Source organism: Panulirus ornatus, chromosome 5 (assembly GCF_036320965.1).
Source record: "Panulirus ornatus isolate Po-2019 chromosome 5, ASM3632096v1, whole genome shotgun sequence".
NCBI classification, from domain to species: domain Eukaryota; kingdom Metazoa; phylum Arthropoda; class Malacostraca; order Decapoda; family Palinuridae; genus Panulirus; species Panulirus ornatus.
Window position 1 is genome coordinate 3,360,178 of NC_092228.1, and position 21,461 is coordinate 3,381,638.

The 21,461-nt window shown below is 38.0% G+C and overlaps 1 protein-coding gene and 1 long non-coding RNA gene across 6 annotated transcripts in view; both read right to left on the reverse strand.

Moving 5' to 3' along the window:
* The window catches only part of LOC139747294 (uncharacterized), a 32,781-nt gene extending 21,025 nt beyond the window's left edge, over positions 1 to 11,756 (reverse strand). The window contains exon 1 of the long non-coding RNA XR_011712365.1: positions 11,538 to 11,756. This is a non-coding gene — a long non-coding RNA (uncharacterized lncRNA). The remainder of the gene's footprint in view (positions 1 to 11,537) is intronic.
* A 1,114-nt stretch (positions 11,757 to 12,870) lies between these two features.
* Positions 12,871 to 21,461, reverse strand: part of LOC139747310 (uncharacterized) — a 34,872-nt gene continuing 26,281 nt past the window's right edge. For 2 of the 5 annotated variants that reach the window (XM_071659483.1, XM_071659492.1), the window contains exons 3-5: positions 18,930 to 19,102; positions 18,582 to 18,677; positions 12,871 to 14,340 (exon numbers count right to left, since the gene is read on the reverse strand). In XM_071659483.1, coding sequence (XP_071515584.1) covers positions 14,284 to 14,340; positions 18,582 to 18,677; positions 18,930 to 19,102 — 326 coding nt within the window. In that variant the 3' untranslated portion in view covers positions 12,871 to 14,283. Of the gene's footprint in view, positions 14,341 to 15,573; positions 15,733 to 18,581; positions 18,678 to 18,929; positions 19,103 to 21,461 lie in introns of those variants that run through there. The other 3 variants (XM_071659465.1, XM_071659475.1, XM_071659502.1) reach the window with 2 other exon arrangements.

Below are 21,461 nucleotides of genomic sequence, written 5' to 3' on the forward strand. Positions count from 1 at the left end.
CATCCACACACGCAAATATACATACCTACACAGCTTTCCATGGTTTACCCCAGACGCTTCACATGCCTTGATTCAATCCACTGACAGCACGTCAACCCCGGTATACCACATCATTCCAATTCACTCTATTCCTTGCCCTCCTTTCACCCTCCTGCATGTTCAGGCCCCGATCACACAAAATCTTTTTCACTCCATCTTTCCACCTCCAATTTGGTCTCCCTCTTCTCCTCGTTCCCTCCACCTCCGACACATATATCCTCTTGGTCAATCTTTCCTCAATCATTCTCTCCATGTGCCCAAACCACTTCAAAACACCCTCTTCTGCTCTCTCAACCACGCTCTTTTTATTTCCACACATCTCTCTTACCCTTACGTTACTCACTCGATCAAACCACCTCACACCACACATTGTCCTCAAACATCTCATTTCCAGCACATCCATCCTCCTGCGCACAACTCTATCCATAGCCCACGCCTCGCAACCATACAACATTGTTGGAACCACTATTCCTTCAAACATACCCATTTTTGCTTTCCGAGATAATGTTCTCGACTTCCACACATTCTTCAAGGCCCCCAGAATTTTCGCCCCCTCCCCCACCCTATGATCCACTTCCGCTTCCATGGTTCCATCCGCTGCCAGATCCACTCCCAGATATCTAAAACACTTCACTTCCTCCAGTTTTTCTCCATTCAAACTCACCTCCCAATTGACTTGACCCTCAACCCTACTGTACCTAATAACCTTGCTCTTATTCACATTTACTCTTAACTTTCTTCTTCCACACACTTTACCAAACTCAGTCACCAGCTTCTGCAGTTTCTCACATGAATCAGCCACCAGCGCTGTATCATCAGCGAACAACAACTGACTCACTTCCCAAGCTCTCTCATCCCCAACAGACTTCATACTTGCCCCTCTTTCCAAAACTCTTGCATTTACCTCCCTAACAACCCCATCCATAAACAAATTAAACAACCATGGAGACATCACACACCCCTGCCGCAAACATACATTCACTGAGAACCAATCACTTTCCTCTCTTCCCACACGTACACATGCCTTACATCCTCGATAAAAACTTTTCACTGCTTCTAACAACTTTCCTCCCACACCATATATTCTTAATACCTTCCACAGAGCATCTCTATCAACTCTATCATATGCCTTCTCCAGATCCATAAATGCTACATACAAATCCATTTGCTTTTCTAAGTATTTCCCACATACATTCTTCAAAGCAAACACCTGATCCACACATCCTCTACCACTTCTGAAACCACACTGCTCTTCCCCAATCTGATGCTCTGTACATGCCTTCACCCTCTCAATCAATACCCTCCCATATAATTTACCAGGAATACTCAACAAACTTATACCTCTGTAATTTGAGCACTCACTCTTATCCCCTTTGCCTTTGTACAATGGCACTATGCACGCATTCCGCCAATCCTCAGGCACCTCACCATGAGTCATACATACATTAAATAACCTTACCAACCAGTCAACAATACAGTCACCCCCTTTTTTAATAAATTCCACTGCAATACCATCCAAACCTGCTGCCTTGCCGGCTTTCATCTTCCGCAAAGCTTTCACTACCTCTTCTCTGTTTACCAAATCATTTTCCCTAACCCTCTCACTTTGCACACCACCTCGACCAAAACACCCTATATCTGCCACTCCATCATCAAACACATTCAACAAACCTTCAAAATACTCACTCCATCTCCTTCTCACATCACCACTACTTGTTATCACCTCCCCATTTGCGCCCTTCACTGAAGTTCCCATTTGCTCCCTTGTCTTACGCACTTTATTTACCTCCTTCCAGAACATCTTTTTATTCTCCCTAAAATTTAATGATACTCTCTCACCCCAACTCTCATTTGCCCTTTTTTTCACCTCTTGCACCTTTCTCTTGACCTCCTGTCTCTTTCTTTTATACATCTCCCACTCAATTGCATTTTTTCCCTGCAAAAATCGTCCAAATGCCTCTCTCTTCTCTTTCACTAGTACTCTTACTTCTTCATCCCACCACTCACTACCCTTTCTAATCAACCCACCTCCCACTCTTCTCATGCCACAAGCATCTTTTGCGCAATCCATCACTGATTCCCTAAATACATCCCATTCCTCCCCCACTCCCCTTACTTCCATTGTTCTCACCTTTTTCCATTCTGTACTCAGTCTCTCCTGGTACTTCCTCACACAGGTCTCCTTCCCAAGCTCACTTACTCTCACCACCCTCTTCACCCCAACATTCACTCTTCTTTTCTGAAAACCCATACAAATCTTCACCTTAGCCTCCACAAATAATGATCAGACATCCCTCCAGTTGCACCTCTCAGCACATTAACATCCAAAAGTCTCTCTTTCGCACGCCTGTCAATTAACACGTAATCCAATAACGCTCTCTGGCCATCTCTCCTACTTACATAAGTATACTTATGTATATCTCGCTTTTTAAACCAGGTATTCCCAATCATCAGTCCTTTTTCAGCACATAAATCTACAAGCTCTTCACCATTTCCATTTACAACACTGAACACCCCATGTATACCAATTATTCCCTCAACTGCCACATTACTCACCTTTGCATTCAAATCACCCATCACTATAACCCGGTCTCATGCATCAAAACCACTAACACACTCATTCAGCTGCTCCCAAAACACTTGCCTCTCATGATCTTTCTTCTCATGCCCAGGTGCATATGCACCAATAATCACCCACCTCTCTCCATCAACTTTCAGTTTTACCCATATTAATCGAGAATTTACTTTCTTACACTCTATCACATACTCCCACAACTCCTGTTTCAGGAGTATTGCTACTCCTTCCCTTGCTCTTGTCCTCTCACTAACCCCTGACTTTACTCCCCAGACATTCCCAAACCACTCTTCCCCTTTACCCTTGAGCTTCGTTTCACTCAGAGCCAAAACATCCAGGTTCCTTTCCTCAAACATACTACCTATCTCTCCTTTTTTCACATCTTGGTTACATCCACACACATTTAGGCACAACTGATAAACAACTGATCTGGCATACCCCTACCTACCTACAAGTACCTGTGATCAGATTTTGCCAAAGGCAGACCTAATGCTTTGGGTTTACTACATATATTGCTTGAATCACAATATCAAAGCACATGCCCATGAAGAAGGAAAGGTTTGGAATTTTTGGCAAGATAGGATTGGAGGTAACGGCAGCTCATGGGCACACTACCTTGGAAAACATAAACAGTCTTTTATACACAACTGTATCAAATCAATAAACACAGAATTTGAAACAGGAAATCAAGATTATCAAATGCTCAGAAATATGCTCCATTAAACTGAAATACACAGTCTTTTATAAACAATTTTATCAAATCAATAAACACAGAATTTGAAACAGGTAAATCAAGATTATTGAAGACATCAACCAGATATCCTAAGAGGTCATCGACTGAAACTTTCATGAACAAGGATGACATTATGAAACACTTGTATACTTGAAATAATCATGGAACATACCATATCTCGTAAAGCTTCCTCAAGCCTACAAATACACAATGGATATGAACCAAATAATCAAAGAATCTTCTAAAAGAGTAATAATTAATTATTAGTATACAGAGCTTAATATCCCTCCACATATACTTCAACCCCAGATTCGAAATTAGCATGGTAAAATGATAAATAGTTCTTATACTGAGGTTTTCAAGCAAATCTATTACCTTCACAAAAATACCAAAAAATTGCGGGTAATGGTTGAGGGAATTTTTCAGCACAAAAATATTTTTGTTTTAAAATTGAAATATTACATAATGAAACTTCTTAACTTGAAATAATTGTGAAAATAACTCATAATCCTTCACCGAGGCAACAGATACCCAATAAATAAGAACTGAATAATCAAGAAATCTCCTGAAAGAGTAACATTAATTACAAATTTACAACCATTAATGATAACCAGCATATATCTTAACCCCAGATTCGAATTCAGCAAATCTATTACTCTCGCAAAAATACAAAAAATTTCAAGGAATTTTTCAGCCAAAAAAAAAAAATTTCTTTTAATACTGAAACACTATGACATAATGAAATGCTTCTATACTTGAAAAAATCAAGTAAAATATCTAATAATGCTTCTCCAAGCCGACAGATACCCAATAATTACGAACTGAAGTCAAAGAATCTTCTAAAAGAGAAACAATTGATTACTTATTTACATGCCTAAATGTCCCCCAACATATATTTCAACCCCAGATTCAAATTCAGTATAAAATATAGTCTTTAAACTGGAATATGACATAATAAAAGACTTCTATACTTCAAATGAATAAGTAAAATATCTCAAATGCTTCCCCGAGACGACAGACACCCAATAAATATGAACAGAATAAACACAGAAGCTAAAAGAGTAATCATTAATTACTTATATACAGGTTTTAATGTCCCTCAACATATATTTCAACCCCAGGTTCAAAATTAGCATGATAAATAGTCCTTACACTGAGGCTTTCAAGCAAATCTATTATCTTCACAACTGAAATATAACACAATAAAGCACTTCTATACTTGAAAGAATAATGGAAAATATCTCAGGCTTCCTCAATGCAACACATACCCGGTAAGTATGAACTGAATAATCAAAAAATCTTATAAAAGAGTAACAATTAATTATCAATTTACAGAGCTTAATATCCCTCCACATTTATTTCAACCCCAGACCATAATTTACCATGATAAATAGTCCATATACTGAGGTTTTAAGCAAATCTATTACCTTTACAAAAATACCAAAAATTGCAGGTAATGTTTTGTTCTTGGATTTTTTTCTTTAAGCCTCAAAACGATTTTGTTCTAAAATTGAATTTGGCATAATGAAACTCTTCTATACCTGAAATAATCATGGAAAGTACCACATAATCTTTCCCAAGATGAGAGATACCCATTACATATAAAATGAATAATCATGAAATATCCTGAAAGAGTAACAATTAATCATTTATTTACCACCATTTATGACCCCAGCATATATTTTAATCCCAGATTCAACTTCATCATGAAAAATACTGTTTACACTGAGGTTTTCATGAAAATCTATAGCCCTCAAAAATGCCAAAAATTGCAGGAAATTTTTTAGCCCCAAAAAACTATTTTTCTTTAGAAATGAAATACCACATAACGAAACACTTCTTTACTTGAAATAACAACCTAAAATATCTCGTAAAGCTTCCCCAAGCTAACATATACTCAGTAAGTATGAACCAAGCAATCAAAGAATCTTCTACAAGAGTAACAATTAATTACGAGTCACAGAGCTTAATATCACTCCACATATATTTCAGCCCCATATTCAAATGTACCATGATACATAGTCCTTATAATGAGGTTTTCAAGCAAAAATACAAAAAATTGCACAATGAAATGTTTCTATAATTGAAATAGTCAAGGAGAACATCTCACAATGTTTCCCTAAGCCAACAGGTACCCAATAAATACAAACCAAATAAACAAAAAAGCTTCTAAAAGAGTAACAATTACTTATCTACAGGATTTAATATCACACAACATATATTTCAACCCCAATTTCGAATTTAGCTTGATAAATAGTCCACATACTGAAGTCTTCAAGCAAATCTATTACCTTCACAATAATACCAAAAATTGCAGGTATATTTTTTCATGGAATCTTTTTCAGCCGAAAAAGACTTTTCATTTCAAAATTGAAATTTGACATAATGAAACTCTTCTATACTTGAAATAATATTGGAAAATACCTCATAATCCTTCCCCGAGGCAACATTCCCAATAAATATGAACCAAATAATCATGGAATCTCCTAAAAGAGTAACAATCACTTATCTATTTACCACCATTAATGACCCCCTGCATAAATTTCAACCTCAGATTCAAATTCAGCATCAAAAATACTCCTTGTACTGTGGTTTTCATGGAAATCTATAACCCTCAAAAAAATACCAAAAATTATAGGTAATAGTTTGAGGAGTTTTTAGCCCAAAAATCTTTCTGTTTTATAATTGGAACATGACCTAATGATACCCAATAAATAAAAACCAAATAAACACAAAAGCTTCTAAAAGAGTAACCATTATTTACTCATTTACAGCTTTCAATGTCTCTCAACATATACTTCAACCCCCGAGTCGAATGTAGCATGATACACAGTTTTTATACTAAGGTTTTCAAGCAAATCTGTTACCTTCACAAAAATAACAAAAATTGCATATAACAGTTAAGGGAATATTTTGGACCAAAAATCTTTCTGTTTTAAAACTGAAATAGACATAATGAAACTCTACTATACTTGAAATAATCATGAAAAATACTTCATAATCCTTCCCCAAAGCGACAGATAACCAATAATATGAACTGAATAATCATGGAATCTCCTAAAAAAAGAGTAACAATTAATTATTTATTTATAGACTCTACTGTTTCTGAACACATATTTCAACTCCAGATTCATATTCAGCATGAAAAATGATCTTTATACTGAAGTTTTCATGCATATATATATGTTTGAAGGAATAGTGGTTCCAACAATGTTGTATGGTTGCGAGACGTGGGCTATGGATAGAGTTGTGCGCAGGAGGGTGGATGTGCTGGAAATGAGATGTTTGAGGACAATATGTGGCGTGAGGTGGTTTGATCGAGTAAGTAATGTAAGGGTAAGAGAGATGCGTGGAAATAAAAAGAGCGTGGTTGAGTGAGCAGAAGAGGGGTGTTTTGAAATGGTTTGGGCATATGGAATGAATGAGTTAGGAAAGATTGACCAAGAGGATATATGTGTCAGAGGTGGAGGGAATGCGGAGAAGTGGGAGACCAAATTGGAGGTGGAAAGATGGAGTGAAAAAGATTTTGAGTGATCGGGGCCTGAACAGGCAGGAAGGTGAAAGGCGGGCAAGGAATAGAGGGAATTGGATCGATGTGGTTTACTGGGGTCGACGTGCTGTCAATGGATTGAATCAGGGCATGTGAAGCGTCTGGGGTAAACCATGGAAAGTTCGGTGGGGCCTGGATGTGGAAAGGGAGCTGTGGTTTCGGGCATTATTGCATGATGGCTGGAGACTGAGCGTGAGCGAATGGGGCCTTTGTTGTCTTTTCCTGGCGCTGCCTTGTGCACATGAGGGGGGAGGGGGATGCTATTCCGTGTGTGGTGGGGTGGCGATGGGGGTGAGTAGGGGCAGACAGTGTGAATTGTGTGCATGTGTGTATATGTGTGTCTGTGTGTGTATATATGTGTGTACGTTGGGATGTGTGGGTGTGTATGTTTGCGTGTGTGGACGTGTATGTGTGTGCATGTGTGTGGGGGTGGGTTGGGCCATTTCTTTCGTCTGTTTCCTTGCGCTACCTCGCAGGCGCAGGAGACTGCGAAAAAAAAAAAAAAAAAAAAAAAAAAAATTACACACACAAAAATACCAAAATTTGCAGGTAATATTTCATGGAATCTTTTAGCCCAAAAATCCTTTTGTTTTAAAACTAAACTATAGCATAATGAACACTTCTATACTTGAAATAATCACAGAAAATATCTCATGATTTCCCAAGGCAAGAGATACTAAATAAATACAAACCTAATAATGAGAGAATCTTATAAAAGAATAACAAATCATTATCAATTTATAGGCTTTAATGTCCCTTAACATATATTTGAACTTCAAACTCAAATTCACAATGAAAAACAGTCCTTATACTGAGGTTTTCAAGAAAATCTAAAAAACTTGCAAAATTACCAAAAGCTATAGGTAAGAGTTCAGGTATTTCTTTTACCCAAAATCATTTTCGTTTTAAAATTGAAGTATGACATAATGAAATGCTTCTTGAAAGGAACACCTGAGCCACATATCCTTTACCACTTCTGACACCACACTGCTTTTCCCCAATCTGATGCTCTCTGTACATGCCTTCATTCTCTTAAGCACTACCCTCCCATACAACTTACCAGGTACACTCAACAAACTTATACCTCTCTAGTTAAACACTCCTTTCACCCCCTTGCCTCTTTTCAATGTGCCTATACATGCATTCTGCCAATCCTCAGGTATCTCACCATAATCAATACATATGCTGAAAATCCTAACTAACCAGTCAGCAACACAGTCATCCCCTCTCTTCATAAATTCAATGCAATACCATCTACATCAACTGCCTTTCCACATTTCAACTTGTGTAAGGCTTTCACCACCTCTTCTCTCTTCATCAAACTCCTCTCCATGACTCCCTCACTTTCTTTAATACCAAAAAACAAACACCTTACATCTGCGACCCTACCATCAAACATAATTAAGTCTTTCATAATACTCAACACATCTTCTCACTTCATTACTAACTGTAACCACTTCCCCTCTGCCTCCATCATTGATGCTCTTAATTGTTCTCTTGTTCTTCGCACATTATTAACTTCGTTCCAAAACATCTTAATCTCCCTAAAGTTTAATGATACTCACTTACTACAACTCTCATTTGCCCTCTTTTTTTAACTCCCGCATCTTTCTCGATCTCCTGCTGCTTTATCTTGAATATCTTCCAATTAATGCACTCCTTTCCTGTAAGTATCACCAAAATACTTTTCTCTTTCACAAGCAACTTCATCCCACCGCTCATTATTCTTTCTAATCTGTCTACCTCCCACCTTTAGCATATTACATGTATCTCTAGCACCTGCTAGCACTGCTTCCCAAAACACCTCCCATTCTTCACTCAATCTTCTTACTTCATTTACTTTCACCTTTTTCCATTATACACTCAATCTCTCCAGGTATTTCTTCACACATCTCTTTTTCAAGCTCACTTCCTCTCACCACTCTCTTCTCACCAGTACTGTTTTCTCTTTGATAAAACCTCAACAAATCTTCACCCTCACTTCCACAAGGTAGTGATCAGATATCCCACCAACTGCCCCTCACAGCACACTTATATCCAAAAGTCTCTTTTGCACGCCTACCAATTAATATGTAATCTAATAACACCCACTGATCATCTTCCCTTCTCACATATATATATCCGTGTATGTCCCTTTTTATAAACCAGGTATTACCAATCACCAGTCCTTTTTCAGCACATAACTTTACAAGATACTCATCATTTCCATTCTTAATACGGATAACCCCATGCCGCCCAGTCATTACTCCAGTGAAGTGTTGATAATCTTGGCAGTCTCATTTTTGCCAGTATTTGAGGGTCTAATACAACATCTTTCACATGAAAAAGGGAGTTTGCAATCTCATTTGCATTTCATGTCCATGATATTTTCATAATCTTCTCAAGGTTAAATTTTTTTGTTTCATTGGATACTTTGAGGAAATAGAGTGTAAGAGTACTGGAGGAGGAGAAATGGGGAAGACACCATGGAATGGTGTATGCAAGGAAGGCATGCATGGACAGGAATATGTAGAGACTCTTGCCATGGACTTTCCCTTGATGGGAGTTCCCAGATGGGAGTGCACATCAGAGATGTACACTAGATGGGCATTACAGACTGCATTACAAAATCTCTTCATTAAAAACTACCTTTACATCATTTGCAATCTATTAGACATACGTAGTAATGGTTTACTATGGCTGAACTAATGTTTTTCATACTGTGAAATTCAATTATCACTCATTTTTTTCTATTCCCCTTTTAACCCTTGAGGTAATTACACATTTCCATTTTCCCTTATGATTTCTACATACTGCTCCAGTATATCAGCCTGGATGTTAAGGTTGGGAACCCCCTTGAAAAATACCCTAGAAATTTCCTTGCTTTACAGCTTTATATTTTCTCAGAGCAGAAATTTTTCCTGTATATCAGACAAGAAGTTAAGGTTGTGAACCCCTTGAAAAATACCTTTGAAGATCTCTGCTTTACAGCTTTATATTTTTTCACAGCAGAAATTTTCTTCAACATTTCATCACATGCTATTCATTAACATTAATAAAGGATCTGAAATTCAAATACTGTATTTGAGCTAATCAGTCATGTGATATTCTAGATTACTTAATAGCATTATAAAACATATTGTGTTAATGATGTCCTTCATTGCAATATCTTTAAATTTTGAAGCAAACAGGCAGGGTACTTGAAAATACTGAATCTTGATTTTTAACAAATTGTCTTTACAACTAAAGTTGCAATAAATGCTAGGCATCATGATGAATATGGATCTGGGACTTAATATTATATTTCAGAATGCTAGGCATCACAATGAATACGGATCTGGGACCTGACATCATATTTCAGGACATTAGATGTATTATTAGTTCTCCAAGTAATTACAGAATTCAGTACATTTCCTGATTATTCCTTAACATTTTAATGGTTCAAAGATTACAATTTATCATAATGAGGCCTTTCATTCCTATCCACTCTAAAATAATTGTGGTCAGAAAAATAGGCTTTATGTAAATCCTTTTCAAATAATTTTTTTCATGCTTGTCACAGGTATTGTTCATCGGGATGTGGATTAAATTTTATCACTCAATCTAGAAACAAGGTTAAAAAATATGGGGAGAACTTTGAAATATGAGGAAAATGTGATGGTTGCAGCCAAACAACTTTACATAACTCCCTGATGCCATGATCCTTGCACACCAACATCAATCAACCATTGGGTACCTCCCCTACATACCTGATGTACATAAAGGTTATATGTCATTTACTTTGTATCCACAATGGTGGTTTCAATCAAAATTTGTAGCCTTTTGTTTGCTTTACATCACTTTTGAGAAGGAAAGCACTCAACTGTTACATGAAAATGACACACAATAATGATCACAATAAATGACTTTGATAAAAAAAAATTATGAACAAGCAACAAGGACACCGACCTACATTCTCCCTAAGAATGATTCAAATGTGTGAAAATGACCTTGATTTGCTTGAGGGTATTTACTATAAAGGTGGCTTCTTCCAGTACAATTTTTAAAAAGATAAGTCTTTTAACTTAATCATTGTTTAAAAACAAGAGAATCATGCATTTTCACAATGATAAATGATTATACCACAATCTTTGTAAATACTGAAACCAGGACATGCATGTGATTTCGAAAGAAAAGAAATAATTCAGTTTAAACAGTAAACGGTATCCGAGATAAGATAAAAACATGGAATCCAGGTATGAGTTGTCACAGAACTCCCACTGGACTCATGTTAAATTTTCCAATGAATTCTTAGAAATATTTCCCACACCTAAACTTAGTTGTAACATTATCAATATATACAATAACTTCAGTAGGAAGGTCGACAAATTCACAATTATACTGATGCAGGGTAAGAAGAACCCTAATTAAAGTATAATAAGGTTTAAGACGGCGTGACACACTCACTTGCATCAATTACCTGATTTCAATTACCATCCCCGCGTCCCGTCACACGAGCCACTCATTCCGTTTTCAACATACCAACGGAAGAAGGCAATGATTTAGGAAACCAAAGCCATCTCTACGTCCATTAGACAGCCTAGAACAGGCATTTAGAAAAAAAAATATGTCGCATTTGGAAGCACTTACACCTGGCAAAAGGAGAATCTGAAATTACTTACCTCATACGTAACATGGGAGCTCATAGACCTCAACTCTGAGCGCCAGCGTTATTGCACAGTATGAATTCCTCTTCTCTGTCTTCGTTGCATCCATAGGCTCTATAAAATCCCATAAACAACGATGTAAACTTATCTATTCAACAAGGTATTCCTAGAGTTGAGGTGTCTATGCTGGATTGAAAGCGAGAGTCACGGCGAAATTGTGTGGCTCAAGGGAAGGCGGCCATGTGTAGTGAAATGTAAACAAGTCAAATGAGATGTTTAAATACATTTTGGTTAATATGATAAATCTATTCTTTATGATTTTAGAAATGTTTGATAAATTATTTATTTATTACATAAATTATATCTTCAATCAGTGCGCATTTTATGTATGTAAAAGATTTGCATTCTTGAATATAGTATAGATCTTAACACAGAATTTCAAACCAAAACTCTAGGGAGTCAATGTGAACTATTTCGTTATGATAGATCGTCCGCGAACTCTAAGGAATAAATATGAACTATTTCGTAATGCTAAATGATCCTCGAACTCTAGGGGATTAATGTAAACCATTTCGTTATGATAAATGGTCCGCGAACTCTAGGGGGTTAATACGAACCAATTCATTATGATAAATGGTCCGCGAAATTAATTCAGATTTATATAAAAAAAAGGCGATGGCAGAATATTAACACAAAGTGTAACACTGCCGTTATAAATACTTTGTAATTTAGTCGATATAGTAAAGGTATAGATCAAAGTGTGTAGTATTTCATTAAGAGCTCTGTTGTATCAATCTAGAGGATAAAAACACAAGGTTTGTGAGTTTTAGTTTCTAGTTAACTGGAAAATCTAATCGAGATTTATCAATAGCAAAGATCTGATAGGATCATGATAGCATGTCACATATTATTTCTGCAAATAAGTTTTTTTTAGAGTACCCTTTCAAACTAGGGAAAACTTATGCGTTTCCGTTTTGCTCGAGGGAGTTCAGCCCTTATCCAAGTTTTTGTTATTATGACATTTACTCCTCTCCTGCTAAGTTTGTGGCGCTATCTGCAAAAGATAAAGCACTTCAAAACATAGAACACATTTTTCTTTTTGTGATACAATAGATGTGTCTTCCCGTTCATTACTTACTTCCATCTACTGAGCTGAGTAAGAAACAAGGATATGTCCGAAACTTTATAACCCAGTTTGGTTGATGGTGGTCCAGCTCTGGAGGTGTTATTACACCTATGAAGACACTGATTTGCGAAACCGCTCCTTAAAATTTCGTTTATAAGTGACTCATCACTTGCCTCTCCCTATGTCACATCCTTACTTCTGGAGATCAAATAAAACTCAACGAAAATGTTACAGTATATTTCAGCAGGTGGGTACAGCATTTAGGGGAAAGGGGGAGGGGCACATTTGTGGGAATAACAGCGGGGGAGGGGGAGAGCCACCCCCCCGTACCTGGTACAGACAAAGCAAGAATGACAAGACACAAGAACCTCCCTTATTGGTTTGTCACACACGACAGGTCAGAACCAGCCAGCCAACTGGACGAGTCTCTAGAATTAACATTGCTTAATGTACTAAAGAGTTCACGTGTTATGGGTTAAGATTACCTTCATGGGTGACTAAAACACATCTCCTATGGATATAGCATCCTGTAAGTGAACATTCTCCGAGGGTTCCCTGCACAACACAGCCACGTCATAGTTTCCCCATTTTCTATCAGGGTGAGGAGAGGGAGGGGAGGAGGATAGGTCAGGGTACACTCATGGGAGTTAGAAAGAGGTGCTCTGATTTATTTACACTTTGACAGCATCATGGCATGTTACTTTCCTAGCAGCATAAAAATGGGTGTAAACACATGTATAACTCAAAACCTTTACCAAGTATTAACACATGGGATTTTATGCGAGACATTAAGTTGCATGTACATCAAGTTGTTGGCTGTACAGCAATCTTGTGCTATAGCTTTCGTAAGGGAGCCCTACTTCATTTACCTAGTAGCTTTCGGGGCTTCCCCAAGGAGAAAAAGGTCATTTTCATCTATACGAGTTACTGGTTAACATGAATCCTTCAATTCGTTTTCTTCTTTCGCAAACACATTCCTGCATTTTGTAGCCTAAAACTTTAAATGACTAATATCTTTTAAATGCTTCAAATAAATTTTTTTTTTCTACTGCTACGGAACTACGACTTGGTGATGACCATATAAAGTATGAAAAGTAGACGGTTGTAGATATATAGTTTGTCTTCACTACAAGCAGCACAAGATACTCTATACACTTATTGTTTTACAATTATATAAAATGAAAACAAAATATTCGTAGGTTTATACACAAAGAAAGGCAATTATAACATATTACATTAGATCCTAGTAAATGACAGCCATTTAATCTAGAAGACATAGAACATGGTGATTGTCTGATCCAGCTGTTAAATTCCATCGTTTTATTATTACTGAAACTCTGGACAAAAAATCTCATGGATCGTCTGTCTTTTCAAATTTTACCCATTGCTATTCTTTCTCATTCTTCACATTCTTGCAAACGCTGCCCCGAAGGCCAAGAATCTGTGTACCACCCGCTGTAGAATATATATATTCACCTGTCTCACACCACCATCTTTCATGATCATCATATCTTCATCGTTACATAAGGTTCGTGTCTCTACAGATCACAGCAAAAAGGAAGAGAGAGAGAGAGAGAATGTCCCGCCCACAGATGGTCTGGTTCCGGGCCACGGGTTGAGTTAGGCCCCTCCTGTTCACAGCTCGTTTTCTGTGTTGACAGTAGCAGCGCTTTCAATGACTCCATCATCCTGCTAAAGGAAACAGTTATGCAATGAATAAATTGTCAATCAATCTTAGAAGTAGTGATTATGTACAGAGTGAATAACTATTTTTCATTTATAATTTGTTAAAATTCTTTAAATATCAAGATCTGATGATATTAGAAAATAGGATGCCAAAGATATGAACGCGCACCTAGGCTTGTCTTAGCCACCATGATACACCGCTCCTCTTTTATTCGTGCTTTCATAAGGCATGTAATATTTAGCTATATGCTATAAGCCTTGGTCCCACCTCCATAGGATAATGGGGCATGCAATTATTTATATATAAATAGTGCGAATCGTGACAGTATTCAATTTGACGCTCACCACGCGAAGAAATGTGAATGGTTGTGACTGATGGATGGAAACAAGACTAGAGGGAATGTGAAACTTAAGGAAAAGTGAAGACAGAGGAATATGTGGAGGGGTTGAATGTAATGCATGTGGACATGGTAAATGGCAGAGACTAGATTGTAAATTGGAGTCCAGAGTTGTCAATGATGGCAGAGAAAAGATTACTTAGTAACATAGGAGTTCACTTTGTACCTGCTGGTGTAGTATGTATGTATGTATGGACGTACGTTCGTATATATATATATATATATATATATATATATATATATATATATATATATATATATATATATATAAGTAAATGGGTGACAGAACGTCTTAAGACAAGGTTCTGTGCCAGGCTACAACTTCGTTAATCTTTAACTGTATCATGACAAGTTGTAAAGAAAGGAAAAAAAAAAGCGAATTAGATCATGTGTCAAAACAAATACACCACGGCCAGCCTAAAGCGTTAACTTTAATGTAGTTGGAAACTGGACGGTCTTACAGTCTGCTGTGTTATTTCTGGGGTAGCACATGACAAAGAAAACGAAAGCATGGTCACCCTCTGTAATCATGATGATAGCAACAAAAGAGAAACTTTCTTGCATGGTATTTATACTGGATGCAGAATTATAGTTTATAGTTATAACTGAACGATGCAGGACTTGCAAGCAACCGAGGTCAGGAAGAATTTACAGCACAGACGTGCACGAGAGAGAGAGAGAGAGAGAGAGAGAGAGAGAGAGAGAGAGAGAGAGAGAGAGAGAGAGAGAGAGAGAGCAAGCACGAAAGGCAGGCGGTACAAGGCAGGAGGTTAGCAATAAGGCCGCGTGTGGTACAGTAAGCCGCCTGCGGTCAGCTAGAGAAACTAGGCTATTGCTGCTATTGCTGCCGCTGCCGCTACGCACTGAAGGAGAAATGGGCGGTGTGGGCGGCCTGCAGGTGGGAGGCTGCTGGCTGGGGCGCCACTTGGTTGGGCTTGACGGGCGGCAGGAGCGATGTGTCCACCAGGCTCATCCAGTCCAGCTCCTCCGTCCGCAGGAACTGTGGCACAACAACACGGTCAGCCAGAGAGGAGAGTAGTGGGGCAACGACCAGGCCAGGTGGTGCAACCCACGGTCTGTCTGCAGGGGCAAGGACCAGGCCAGGTGGTGCAACCCAGGGTCTACAGGGGCAAGGACCAGGCCTGGTGGTGCAACCCACGGTCTGTCTGCAGGGGCAAGGACCAGGCCAGGTGGTGCAACCCACGGTCTGTCTGCAGGGGCAAGGACCAGGCCAGTTGGTGCAACCCAGGGTCTGTGAGGCATGAGGCAGGGATAGTGTGTGTGAAACAGCCAACGAACAACATCAAAGGCATACAGAAGAGACGGGGAGGGACATGAGAGACAGGTGTGGACAGAGAGCAGGACAGAAGGGAGAGTCAGGTGTGAGACAGATGTGGACAGAGAGCAGGAGAGAAGGGGGAGTCAGGTGTGAGGTGACGGCCGATATAAGACACGTAATCAGGTGAAAAAGAGCAGCAGGTGTGGCGTGAATGTTGACAGTAACGAGCGAGACAGGTGACAGAAACAGATTACCAGGTAATCAGAGTCAAGACAGCAGAAGTCGGTGAAGTAACACTGGTTTAGTATATCACTGAACAGATGGCAGCACTGTACAAAAAAAAAAAAATAAGTAAACAAAAAAACAGGTGATCACGAATGTGGTTCTGAGATGTTATGTGTGTGTGTGTGTGTGTGTGTGTGTGTGTGTGTGTGTGTGTGTGTGTGTGTGTGTCCTTGAGACAGAAAACTGCGAGAGGTGAGAGAGATGGCGTGACCCAGGTTCAGGTCACATTGGCGAAGGTCATGAACCCGTGGTGACTAAAGCGCAGGGCAATGTTCTGACTCACGACAACATATCTTCACCTTGTGACTCACATCAGACCCTCCTAGCAACACGGCTGTACGACACGTGGGTAAGACGAAGTGAAGTTGGACCTGGCCGGCGACACAGCGCGCACCACTACACGGTATCAATACGTTCAAACTTCACAAAATTGGAGGAAGTGTCTGCTGACTTCACAACACTAGAGTCTGTTTCAAGCTTCCCAACACTCAAGGGTACTTATCAAGCGTCAACTACAAATTCTTCAAAAGACAATTTTCTAGACAAAGCACAGGATGACGAAGCGGCCGTGAAAAAATGACCTCTATTGATATTCTATATTCTATAAGTAAGTCTAATTTGCGGAGAAAAGAAAGAAAAAATGCAGTCAATAGTTCAGGGTATTTTTCGATAGAAAAAAGTTCCATCTTTTGAGATATATAATCAAGGAAAGGTTCTTTGCATTACTTGATAATCAAAAATAATAAACAAAACTTATCAGGTCTGAATAAGAATGAATATCTGTGAAATATATTAGAAAATATCAATTTCAGATTAAACGCAGAAGTTATTTCTAACACAACATTTCTTTGACTCCAGAATTTCCTTAGCATTACAAAAATGACCAATACTAAAGTTTCAAAGCAAATACATTTTGTGAAGAAAATTAGAAGAAATCACGTAAAAGTTCAGGGTAATTTTGTGCCATTATATATATATATATATATATATATATATATATGTATATATATATATATATATATATATATATATATATATCCCTGGGGATAGGGGAGAAAGAATACTTCCCACGTATTCCCTGCGTGTCGTAGAAGGCGACTAAAAGGGGAGGGAGCGGGGGGCTGGAAATCCTCCCCTCTCACTTTTTTTTTTTTTAATTTTCCAAAAGAGGGAACAGAGAAGGGGCCCAGGTGGGGATGTTCCCTCAAGGGCCCAGTCCTCTGTTCTCAACGCTACCTCGCTAATGCGGGAAATGGCGAATAGTATGAAAGAAAAAGAATATATATATATATATATATATATATATATATATATATATATATATATATATATATATATATATATCATAGGAGGCTTCGTTGCATTATTTGATAATTAAAAAACCATTATACAATGCTTAATGAGGTCGACAAATTGTGAATAATTAAGAAAGCTTATAATACAATTATGTAAGCTGAATTACATGCGTTAATGTTCCAAAAACAATATTGCGACATTTTATCACAGGATTAGCCACATGTTCCATGCTGAGGACAATTCTGGGGTTCAGATGTTGTTATAAGAGTAATAATGCCTTGTTAGTATGCTTTCTACTAATTACATGTTTAAAAATTTTTCATAATTATTCGCTATCTGTCGGCCCTAGGAAGTATAACTGATTACTTTATACTTGTTGAAGATAAAGATGCCTCACACTGAGTTATTCCAAACTGAATAAGGAACTTTTTCGACAGAAAAATAACTTGAACTATTACTTACACTTTTAGCCAATATCTTCTAAAATTACATTGACTTTAAAGTTCTCCCACTCATTATAAAGAAATTAAAGTACGTGATAATAAGATTAGAAGAATATACAGACTTAATATATCTTACATATCCCTGGAGATTGGAGAGAAAGAATACTTCCCACGTATTCCCTGCGTGTCGTAGAAGGCGACTAAAAGGGGAGGGAGCGGGGGGGCTGGAAATCCTCCCCTCTCGTTTTTTTTTTAATTTTCCAAAAGAGGGAACAGAGAAGGGGGCCAGGTGAGGATATTCCCTCAAAGGCCCAGTCCTCTGTTCTTAACGCTTCCTCGCTATCGCGGGAAATGGCGAATAGTATGAAAAAAAAAATATATATATCTTACAGTCAAGTAACACAAATTACGGAAAAAAATAACAGAAATATGACTATAAGCAGCAAAAGACCAAATAGACCAAAGTGGACAGAAAAGTTCCCCCCACTTGAACAGAAGGAGAGACGTCTAACAGAACAACGGAAACCAAACAGCATGTTGTCTGACCTGCTCAACCTCGTCCGGGTCGCCAGGCCGAGTGCGCATCCGGCCTGCGCTGCGGGCAGTACGCTGCTTGGCGCTCTGCACTCGCTGAGTCAGGATCTGGAAGATCAAATATGTCTTTCAAATGTAATCTCCTCCAGGATAAATATGAATGTAATTTTCACAGTGAATAAAACAAAATCAATGTAAGTTATGATCATATGTATGGAGTCGATTCTATTTGAGTATCAAGAAAGTTCTCTTCATGCACATAAACAAACGTACACTCAAGCGACAAACCACAAAACGAGTTATATACAAACACAAAATACTCCACACACACACACACACACCATCTTCCTTCCAACGTACCTCCTGACGGCGACGCTCAGCCTCTGCCTGCTTCTCCACGAGTTTCTCCTGGGTGAGGGGGTCGCCCTGTTGCTGGTCCTCCAGTTTCTGGAACTTGCGTGGCGGGTGACGGCGGATGAGCGAATCGGAGGCGTCCGTGGGGCCCACCTCGAAGGCCACAGCCCTACCTCCAGCTGTGAGGAGAGAAATAGTTCGATTAATATTAAAGTCATTTCTAATCAAGGGTCGAAGAAAAATCATGCTAAGTTCCTACAGATAATTTGTAATTATTAAATTGAAATTTTTCAGCATAGGTTTTATCACAAATTTTTCTTACCTTACTATTTTTTCCATAAACCAATAATAGTTTGTCCTACCTGAAGTGTCCATGAACAATTCTTTCTTCTAACATTCTTTCGGATATATATATATATATATATATATATATATATATATATATATATATATATATATATATATATATATCCGAAAGAATGTTAGAAGAAAGAATTGTTCATGGACACTTCAGGATAGGACAAACTATTATTGGTTTATGGAAAATATATATATATATATATATATATATATATATATATATATATATATATATATATATATATATATATTTTCCATAAACCAATAATAGTTTGTCCTATCCTGAAGTGTCCATGAACAATTCTTTCTTCTAACATTCTAACATATCCCTGGGGATAGGGGATTAAGAATACTTCCCACGTATTCCCTGCGTGTCGTAGAAGGCGACTAAAAGGGGAGGGAGCGGGGGGCTGGAAATCCTCCCCTCTCGTTTTTTTTTTTTTTAATTTTCCAAAAGAAGGAACAGAGAATTGGGCCAGGTGAGGGTATTCCCTCAAAGGCCCAGTCCTCTGTTCTTAATGCTACCTCGCTAACGCGGGAAATGGCGAATAGTTTAAAAAAAAAAAAAAAAAAAAAAAAAAAAATATATATATATATATATATATATATATATATATATATATATATATATATATATATATATATATATATATAATCCTTTGGCAGAAAATTTGCTTGAAAGACAAGATAGCGTAACGTTAAATTTGTATTTTGTACGGGAAGTCATCTTTCTATAAACAACTATAGTTTTACAGAATGATTTTTTTTCCGTGCGGAAGTAAATCAAACTTCATTATAAATCGATTTATTTGTCTACAATGGAAGAATATGTTTTCAAAGTATGTATGTATGTATGTATGTTGTGGAGCATAACTCCCACCAGTAATAAAACTGTCTTAAAAACTGTTAATCTGAGTTTCTGAATAAAAACCATCAAAGCAACTCATCACACACAACCAAACCCCAGCTAACCCACTACAACCACGAAAGACAAACACAAAACAGCGTCCATTATAACCTTACATAATCCAAAAATCTCTTCGTGTAGGAATACATTCTAATAAGAATGAATAACAAAACTTTACTACAATACGTACCTTAAAAAGCGAAAATGAATCTCTTAAATTCTTGGGTGAATAATTTGAAAGCCAATTTGCCCAGACCGGCTAATCTGAACAGAGCAAACTGGGAAGGACCCCTCCCCCCTCAAACACACAGATATTTTTATCATACTATTTCTAGGACTTTGGAGGCGAGTATGGCGCTTGGCTTCTACGTTCATACCCCAGGCGCATGCGCAAAAGCACGGCTGGCGAAATACACAGATATTAACACTTTAAAGTTTTTTTTTTCATAATTCTAAAAGCATCTCTGGTGACACTCAACATGCTAAGCTCACTAGAAAAGACCCAAGTTTATGTAATCAATTTATTTCAAGCGTCTACAGAAATTGAATTTCTCATTAGCTTGCAAAGTCACAAGCTTCGCACACTCCAGTCGTGTCATTATTTACGAATGAAAATTAAAAAAAAAATGAACGAAGAATTTTGGGAATGAATTTTAATTAAATATTTCATCTTCTGATGGTTATCTTACTGTGAGCGAGGACCGGGAATGCGCTATGCATTTTGCTACGGCGAGCCAGAATTCGACATGTTAAATGGAGTTTTAATACCTCACTCAACCGAAACTCAGGGGTTATCCGGATTTTCGCCGGCTTTAAAGCCACCGACACATTGGTGGAAAAGTGCTACGGTATTTAGACCTCTAGTACCAGGTGAGCAAAACTATTAACTATACATTGATTTAGTTACCCTTAACACACGCTTGGGTATTTAATGTATTTATTGATATACTTTGGTCACCCTCGATAACTGATCCACTTTTCATTACCATTTTTAAATTTATCTCCAATACCCACCTACGTACTCACTAACACCCACCTACGTACTCACTAACACCCACCTACGTACTCACTAACACCCACCTACGTACTCTCTAACACCCACCGACGTACTCTCTAACACCCACCTACGTACTCACTAACACCCACCTACGTACTCTCTAACACCCACCTACGTACTAACACCCACCGACGTACTCTCTAACACCCACCTACGTACTCACTAACACCCACCGACGTACTCTCTAACACCCACCGACGTACTCTCTAACACC